This window comes from Gigantopelta aegis, chromosome 11 (genome assembly GCF_016097555.1).
Source record: "Gigantopelta aegis isolate Gae_Host chromosome 11, Gae_host_genome, whole genome shotgun sequence".
NCBI classification, from domain to species: domain Eukaryota; kingdom Metazoa; phylum Mollusca; class Gastropoda; order Neomphalida; family Peltospiridae; genus Gigantopelta; species Gigantopelta aegis.
In genome coordinates this window covers 26,721,990-26,731,649 of record NC_054709.1, presented here as the reverse complement: position 1 = coordinate 26,731,649, position 9,660 = coordinate 26,721,990, and the positions used below count along the sequence as shown (strand labels likewise).

Sequence of the window (9,660 nt, the reverse complement as noted above, 5' to 3'; positions counted from 1 at the left end):
AACAATATGTCTGACGCGATATAACCGTAAATAAAATGTGTTGAGTGCGTCGTTAAATAAAACATTTCCTTCCTTTTTGATCCGTGGCAATGAATAGCGTATAGTTTGTACTCTCTTCAAAATGTTGATATTTATAAACGGCTCCCAAATATATACATTTATTATATAACATTTAGTGAAATATCTTAAAATATCAGTGAAATAAAAGTGTTATCAGTTACTCAGTGACGATAACACATTTTAGAGTGGACATTTCACTATTTCACTATAAAATGTGTTATCGTCACTGTAGAACGTGTTATCTTCACTGTAAGAAAGCCGGAACTATTTTGCTGCTGGCATTTTAAAAATAAAGGTAAACTGCCAAAAGTTGTATAATAAATAGAACATTTCATATTTTTTGTCAAATATGATTTATATCTCATCTCGTGAAGTTTGCCATCATATCACGCTCGTCGCGCAAGCACGACTCGTGAGATATGATTGCAAACTTCACTCGATGAGATATAAATCATATTTGACAAAAAACATGAAATATCCTCTATATATAAATAAACAAATATGCCAACAAATAAATAAGTGTATAATACATAAATAAAAATAAATAAATACATATACTAATCAGTATACAAATAAATAAATAAATAAAATAAACAACAAATTAATAAATAAATAATAAATAAATAAAACACTGTCCTTTTGAATCTGTGCTAAAGCATATGTACATGTACACTTATTACTTTGTTTTTGTACAGTGGAAAACAAGATGGCAGTTTATTTTTGTCAAACGCACTTTATTTAATAAGTCAAATAACCCAAACTAAACCGATTACATGCGGGCGATTACAAAATCAGTTCTAATTTAATATCAATTTTATGCTGCATTAGCAGCAAGTTCAACGAAACGTTATCAGATTTGACTAAGTTTGTTAGAAATGCGCCAACTGTATTAAATTAATCTCTTAGGAATATGTAGGACCGTTCCTACAGTGTAGCTTAAAATAACTAGATTGTGAGTGGGTGGAGGGTTGGGGGGAGGACTCAGAGAAAGGTACCGGGCAACAATAATATATTATAGTCTTCATTATCTATACAAAGAGAAAAGTTTATTTTGTTTAACGACACCACTAGAGCACATTGATTTATTAATCATCGCCTAATAGATGTTAAACATTTGGTAACTGTGACATGTAGTCTTAGAGAGAGGAAACCCGCTACATTTGTCCATTAGTAGCAAGGGATCTTTTTATATGCACCATCCCACAGACAGAATAGCACATACCACGGTCTTTCATATACCAGTCGTGGTGCACTGGCTGGAACGAAAAACAGTCCAATGGATCTACCGACAGGGATCGATCCCAGACCGACCACCCACCACTGTGCTACGTCCCGCACCAACACACAGAGGCTTCACGTGAGCGCTTTGCTATTGAACTACAGTCGTCCTCTGAATCGGGGGCGAGGCGTAGCCCAGTGGTGGTAAAGCGCTCGCTTGATGCGCGATCGGTTTCGGATCGATTCCTGTCAGTGGGCCTATTGGGCTATTTCTTGCCCCAGCCAGTGCACCACGACTGACATATCAAAGGCCGTGGTATGTACTATCCTGTCTATGGGATGGTGCCTATAAAAGATCCCTTGCTGCTAATCGAAAATAGTAGCCCATGAAGTGGCGACAGCGGGTTTCCTCTCTCAATATATGTGTGGTCCTTGGCCATATGTTCGACGCCATATAACCGCAAATAAAATGTGTTGAGTGCGTCGTTAAATAAAACATTTCCTTCCTTCCTCTGCTTCGCAGCGGGTTTCCTCTCTATATATCTCTGTGGTCCTTAACCATATATCTGAAGCCATATAACCGTAAATACAATGTGTTGAGTGCGTTGTTAAATAAAACATTTCCTTCCTTCCACTGCTTCGATCACGTTTAGGCGCGGTATCGAACGCTTGCCTCAGGTGTTTTGATCGCACGATCTGAAAACCTCCTGGGTGGGCCCGTTCTCTATTTGTTTTTCTCGTAACAACCAGTGCCACACGACTGACATATCAAAGGATGTGGTATGCGCCGTCCTGTCTGTGGGAAAGTGCATATAATTTAATTTATTATACATCCATTTAAGTTTCAAGCACGCTGTCCTAAAAACACACCTCATCTATCTGAGCTGTCTGCCAAGGAGAGGACAGTGGGTTAGTGGTTAGCTGTCAATGGTTAGTGCCAGAGAAATCGGTGTAGTGGCCTTACACCCAATTAGTAGAGGGCCTCGTAATTTGGATAATTTGTGACCAATCCGTGTGTGTGCGTGTGCGTGTGCGTGTGCGTGTGTGTGTGTGTGTGTCTGTGTGTGTGTGTGTGTGTGTGTGTGTGTGTGTGTGTGTGTGTGTGTGTGTGTGTGTGTGTGTGTGTGCGTGTGCAATAAAATATGTTTTCAATCAAACCCGATGAGCAGTTAAAACTGACTTTGGATTTGAGCCGGTACTGGGACACGAACCCTGTATCTACCAACCGTGAATCCAATGACCTAACCACTACACCACCGATGCCAGTGGTCTGACTTGCACGTCCTCGCTAAGTTACACAGTCACCCTACCGTTCTATCGAGACCTGTAAAATTATGTTTCTGGATGCTGGAAAATGTCTATCTGTGTGACCGAGCCTATAATTTTGATGTTAATCATATAGCGGAGACAGGCTCGGTCTATACATAATTAACAGATAGAATCCACATGTACCAGCTGATAGGGGATTGACTCAGTGTGTGTGTGTGTGTGTGTGTGTGTGTGTGTGTGTGTGTGTGTGTGCGTGCGTGCGTGCATGTGTCTGAGAGTGTGTGTATGAGTGTGTGTGTCATTGTGTCTCTCACTATCTCTCTCTCTCTCTCTCTCTCTCTCTCTCTCTCTCTCTCTCTGTGTGTCTGTCTGTCTGTCTGTCTCTCTCTCTCTCTGTGTCTGTCTGTCTCTCTCTCTCTGTGTCTGTCTCACTGTCTCTGTCTCTCTCTCTCTCTCTCTCTCTGAGAGATCATGTTCATGTTGATGGTGATGCTGACGATGATGACGACAACGATGATGATGATGATGATAATGATGCTGTTGTTGATGATGATGACGATGACGTTGATGATTATGATAATAATAATGATGATGAGGCAGAATAATAATAAGAAGTGAACAAACCCACCTGTCTTAATTAATAATAATAATTAATAATAATAATAATAATAATAATAATAATAATAATAACAATAATAATAATAATAAGAAGAAGAAGATGACGATGAAGAAGAAGAAAAGAAAGAAGAAGATGAAGAAGAGAAAAAATAAAGACGAAGAAAAGAAGAAGAGGAAGAAGAAGACGACGACGAAAATGAAGAAGACGGAACAAAAGAGGAAGAAGAAGAAGAAAGAAAGAAAGAAAGAGAAAGAACGAAAGAAAAAGAAAAAAAAGGAAAGAAACAGAAGAAGTAAACACAGCCACCTGGCTTAAATAATAATTGATCTGACTTTGCTATCTGATCATTAGGGAAATAATGACTCTGGATTTGGAAAATAAATTGCTATCACTTTAGAGACTTCCAGTAGTTGGCAATTTATCGCTCTTCGTCCAGCTTAAAACCATATACAGTTCCTCAATGAGGGCAATTAACCACATACTGAGATACCGAATAGAAAATTGCACGCAGTTCTCGTCCTTTTTGCTGAGAGGATGTAAAAAGGTATATACATTGTATGTGCCGAGGGCATGTGTAACACAAATAAATATTCATGATACCGCAAGATTTTACTTTAATAGTTAGAATACGCTTCCTTATAACAGAATGGCAAAGATTAAGCAAACATTGAAATGCTGCATTGGATATGTGACGTACGCTTTTGAAAATGATTTTGTCTTGCGTTATCCATAATGGCAGTTTTAGCCAAGATTTATTTTGTTTAACGACACCACTAGAGCACATTTATTTATTAATCATCGGTTATTGGATGTCAAACATTTGGTAATTTTGACATATAATCTTAGAGAGGAAACCCGCTATATTTTTCAAGGGATCTTTTATATGCCCCTATTCCACATACAAGATAGCACATACCACGGCCTTTGATACACCAGTTGTGGTGCACTGGCTGGAACGAGAAATAGCCCAATGGGCCCACCGACGGAGATCGATCCCAAACCGACCGCGCATCAGGCGAGCGCTATACCACTGGGCTACGACCCGCCCCCTTGGCTAAGAAAATAGTATGTATTTGTTCACTGTTTACATAACTAAACAAAAATAAAGACAAAAATAGGCAACGAAAAACATAGAAAAGAAACGTGGAGAAATACGATGAAATGTGTTTTATTGTTTTGTTCTTTTTGTCCCCTCCCCCTCCTCCCCTCCCCCCCTTCTCTCTCCCTCTCTGTGTGTGTGTGTATGTGTGTGTGTGTGTGTGTGTCAGTGTGTGTGTGTGTGTGTGTGTGTGTGCGTGGGAGAGTGTATATACATGTACGTATCATGAGTGTGTATTGGTGTATGTGTGTACATGTGTGTGTGTGTGTGTGTCAGTGTGTGTGTGTGTGTGTGTGTGTCAGTGTGTGTGTGTGTGTGTGTGTGTGTGTCAGTGTGTGTGTGTGTGTGTATATATATATACATGTGCCTATCATTATGAGTATGTATTGGTCTATGTGTGTACATGTTGTGTGTGTGCACGCCCGCCCACCCACGCGTATATCTATGTATGTAAGCTCTAAACTATGTTTTTAATAATAGGCTAAACCATTTGCCGTGAACAGGTGTTATCATGAAACTGTTTTCTTTACTTTATTTTACTTGTTTTCTTCTTTTTTGTTTCTTTTTTTGTTTGTTATCATTACAAAACAGGTTGTTTTCCAGGCTACATGCAACCCATGGGAACACGTGCTTATCAAATATTTCTATTCTGTGTTATCTTGTATGTCAGTCTTTGTTCCAGAACAACCAATTGGCACTAGACACCTACAGCGGCTGGGATGTCGTTAAACATTCATTCATTCATTCATTGCAGAAACAAAAAGGAAAGCTTTCGGCCAAGCAACGCTAAAACGTTGGACGATAATTTATCAATGTACATGTTGTTATTTTTTATTTTTTATTTTTATATATATATATATATGTTTTTTAGACTTTATATCTCATGGTGATGTGAGATTGCACATTTAGTTTTGCATTAATCAACAAGTTTATTAATAGAAGTAACAGTACGTTTATTTCCACCGCTGTATTCCGTATGAAAATCGCTCGTTTAAGGCTACATAATATTTCGCATTAAAGTGTGCTATATGTGTTTAATTACATCCATTATAAATTACAAATCCATTCACATGCATTTGCATGGCTGGATATTACAAATGAATGCATTAACGTTACGGGTAATCAGTAAGCCTAAATTTGGGGGAGGCATATCGAGGTGATATCCCTTTTCGTATGTACGGCATTAGGTTGATTCGGTAACAGGTGTTAAAAATGACAAATCTATTCATATGTTATTACATGGTCTGGTAAGTAACAATGCACACACGTTATGGATGATAAGGGCCGGCAGAACCCGATTTTAATCTGTACACAAAGTGGGGGCGAGACGTAGCTCAGTAGTACAGCGCTCGCCTGATGTGTGATCGATCTAGGATCGATTCCCGTCGGTGGGCCCACTGGTGTAGCAAAGGCCGTGGTATGTACTATCCTGTCTGTGGTATGGTGCATATAAAAGATCCCTTGCTGCTAATCGAAAAGAGTAGCCCATGAAGTGGCGACAGCGGGTTTCCTCTCTCAATATCTGTGTGGTCGTTAACCATATGCCATATAACCGTAAATAAAATGTGTTGAGTGTGTCGTTAAATAAAACATTTCCTTCTTTCCATGCTAAAATACTTGCACATGCGCCCATGAAATAAAGTCGCAAACATTTATTGACGGGTTTTCTACCTTTACAACGTGATCGCTTCATTTCCACAGACTCCTGTTCTTAGATATTTATAAATGGCAGAATAGCACGTTTTACTTTGTAAGTTGTCATTTAGCCAACAGCTGGTGTTCGCTAGCTAGAATGTTTATGTACATTTTACTTATAAATTAGCTGCATTTTTCACACACACACACACACACACACACACACACACACAGAGAGAGAGAAAGAGAGAGAGAGAGAGAGAGAGAGAGAGAGAGAGAGAGAGAGAGAGAGAGAGAGAGAGAGAGAGACACACACACACACACATCTGATATTTTAAAGACTAGCTCGTCAAAACACTGCTGATCCAGCAATGTTCTTAAAGGTACACGCTCGGTTTCATTTCCCGGCAAATATTTTTGTTGTTGTATTTGACTTTCGGGCTTTATTTGTTTGTTTTGTTTTTGTTTTTGTTTATTTGTTTGTTTAGTTGTTTGTTTCTGGTTTGGTTTTTTGTTGGGGTTTTTTGTTTGGGTTAGGGTTGTTTTTGTTTCTGTTTTTTCTTTTTCTTTCTTTTTTTTCTTTTTTTTTTGGAGTGGGGTGGTGTTGGCGTATTATTTTCTTTCTTTCCTTTTTAAAGATTTTTTTCCTTTTCTTTTGAAGTAGTTGTTGTTATTATTATTATACTTGTTGTTGTTATAGTTGTTGAAAGAGGCATAGACGCCACTAATTCGAGAAGTCGCCTGCTTCTACATACAATAGTATCAAATAGTATCCGAGGCGTGCCTGTGAGACACCCCTCCCATGACCCACCCCAAGCATAACTGAGGATCCGCCGCTCATTTCTTGAATATCGCAAACATGTAGTAGGCCCTGGGAAACACCTATAAACAGGAAATTCTCACAAATATGCCAGTAAAGACTGAAGATTGTACGAAAAAGTTGTTAGCTCTGGGAGATACCTAAAAACCGGAGAGTCTCACTCATACGTTAGTACAAACTGTGCATGACACTGGGAGACACCTAAAAAGCGGACAATCACAACATACGTCAGTACAAACTGCCGAGTGTACAAATATGTATTAGTCCCTTGCAGGGGGGGGTGGGGGTGGGGGGGGATCTAAAAACCGGACAGTCTCGCCCATACGTTAGTACAAACTGTAGATTTTACAAATATTTAGTAGGCCCTGGGTGACATCTAAAAACCGGAAACAATATGCTAGTAAAAACTGTATTTGTCTATAAAAAAAAAATAACAATAATAAAAAAATAAACCAACCTGTATAATCGTTTTGTGCTGAAGACATGTCTGTCTGCCACAGAATAACGGAAATGAGGACGTAGAATGCCCGGATGATGACCGACATGTCAGGAGGTCCAACGAAAGACACACATAATACGACTAGGCATGAACTAAACACGCCCTTAGTTCAATACTGTTACGTCCCTGAGCAGCAATGTCTGACAGCGCCTTTAGAAAGGTCTCCACAACGATTGCACGTCTGACAGCGCCTGTATAAACGTTTCCACAACGATTACACGTTTGTCAGCGCCTTTAGCAAACGTGTCTGCGATTATAGTAGAGATTATAGCGATTATAATAGTATGACATATAGTAGAGTGACAGCGCCTTTAGAAGTGTATGCCTGCACCTTTAGCTCGATTTCACGGCGCCTTTAGCAATGTCTTCCTCTGCCTGTTGTAGTATTTAACTGCGGTTCTAGCAACATCTGTTTTAGCTTTTAGCAGTCTGGCGAAGCCTTTAGTACTCTTGCGGAGCTCTTAGTAACTAACATCCGATAACACCAATGTTAGTTCATGACAGCGTCTGATAAAATGGTTGTCGGCGCCTAGAACTGTAGAAATTGACAGCGCGGTGCATATATAATTTCGGGCTGTGTTTATGGTACTTCCTGCCAGTGCATATAACAGTCTGAACGTGCCTATAGTAACTCCTGACCAACGATTCCTAACAGCGCCTTTAGTCTGAAAGCGCCTTTAGTAATTCCTGGCGGCGCCTTTAGGAATTCCTGACGGCACCTTTAGTAATCCCTGAGAGCGCCTTTAACAATTCCCGACAGCGCCTTTTGATGAATCTTGACCACGCCTTTAGTAATTCCTGGAGGCGCATTTAGTAATTCCTGATAGCGATTCTTGTTGAGAGTAGTAACCTCATTATACCAGTGTCATTCTGGGTGACATGCTAAATCCATGAATGAAATACCGCCAGCCGGGATCGATCTCGGAACGTAGGAAGCACCAATTCCCGCAGGCATTGTGTGGTACCACCCGCACGTTTCTATCACAACATGGCGGTACTTACTTTTAGACCGTTCCTCGGTGCTACAACAAACAAAAACACAGCGTAAGTTCTCTTCCTGGTATATCACATGACGCTACTATATCGGTCGCGTAGAAGAAGGGAAAATACAAGGAGGATTTTAAAACACCCTGACATCACATCCTGGTGCTACTGTTCCGTGGCTGTGAGAGAGAAGGAAAAAAAACCCTTCATTTGAGAATCGATCAACCAACGATCGCAACATGATACGTCACCAATAAATACTGGAATTCCATTACACTGTGGCTCGCTTGTTCACGTTATTATGTACATAGTAACCGTGTTTTCTAGGTCTTCCTGCTTCGCAATAGCTTCTGCCTCTCACTCCCTCACTTTCTCTCTCTCTCACTCTTGTCTCTCTCACACACGGACTCTCACAAGACAAACTGCCACGTACGGAGATGCGCCGATCTCAGACAGCCCTCCAGAGTTACGTGTATCTCGTAACGGACGTATAATTCGGCCGCTACATTATTTTTTTCGGCAGCACAGCTAGATGGAAAGCGTTCGACGTGGCTGCCTGAACGACCAGCACCGCGGGAGCATTTCCTAGATGAATGACTTTTAAAACCACGGCCTATCGACCGGTTAGTACGGCCAGCCCACACTGCGATCCAATTATCCAATGATTGTTTAATCCGTTACATTGCCAGTGGCGTACGAAGGGGGTGGGTGGGGGTTGGAGTGAGGGCGGAGAGTTTAGAATTTGTTTTGTGTAGCGACAACATTAGAGCACATTGCTAATGGATGTCAGCATGTGTGTGTGTGTGGGGGGGGAGGGGGGGAGGGGGGGTAAAGTTTTTTTGCTTAGCGACACCACTAGTGCACATTGATTGATCGATCGATTGATTGATTAATCATCGCTAATGGATGTCAAAATGTTTCCAGTTGAGTAGGAAATGGGGGAGGGGGAGCAGCAAAGGGTTAATATTTCTTTTGTTTAGCGACACTACTAGAGCACATTGGTTAATTAATCATCGGCTAATTAATGTCAAACATTATTCCAGTGGCGTAGGAGGCGTTCAGAAGAAAAGGATTAAAGATTTTGTTTAACGACACCACTAGAGCACATTGATTAATTAATCATCGGCTAATGGATTTCTTTTTTAACATTTTTCAGTTCAATTTTGATTGAAAAGAATATATTTTTGTTGTGGAAGATGAAAAAAATAATGGAAAGAAAGAAAGAAATGTTTTATTTAACGACGCACTCAACACATTGTATTTACGGTTATTTGGCGTCAGACATTGGTTAAGGACCACACAGATATTGAGAGAGGAAACCCGCTGTCGCCACTTCATGGGCTACTCTTTTCGATTAGCAGCAAGGGATATTTTATATGCACCATCCCACAGACAGGATAATACATACCACGGCCTTTGATATACCAGTCGTTGTGCGCTGGCTGGAACGAGAAATA

The 9,660-nt window shown here is 40.3% G+C and overlaps 1 protein-coding gene across 2 annotated transcripts in view; it reads right to left on the bottom strand.

Moving 5' to 3' along the window:
• The window catches only part of LOC121385438 (protein quiver-like), a 73,431-nt gene extending 64,660 nt beyond the window's left edge, over positions 1–8,771 (bottom strand). For both annotated transcript variants that reach the window (XM_041516119.1, XM_041516120.1), the window contains exon 1: positions 7,178–8,771. In XM_041516119.1, the coding sequence (XP_041372053.1) occupies positions 7,178–7,265 (88 nt within the window). In that variant the 5' untranslated portion in view covers positions 7,266–8,771. The remainder of the gene's footprint in view (positions 1–7,177) is intronic.
• Positions 8,772–9,660: the final 889 nt, after the last annotated feature.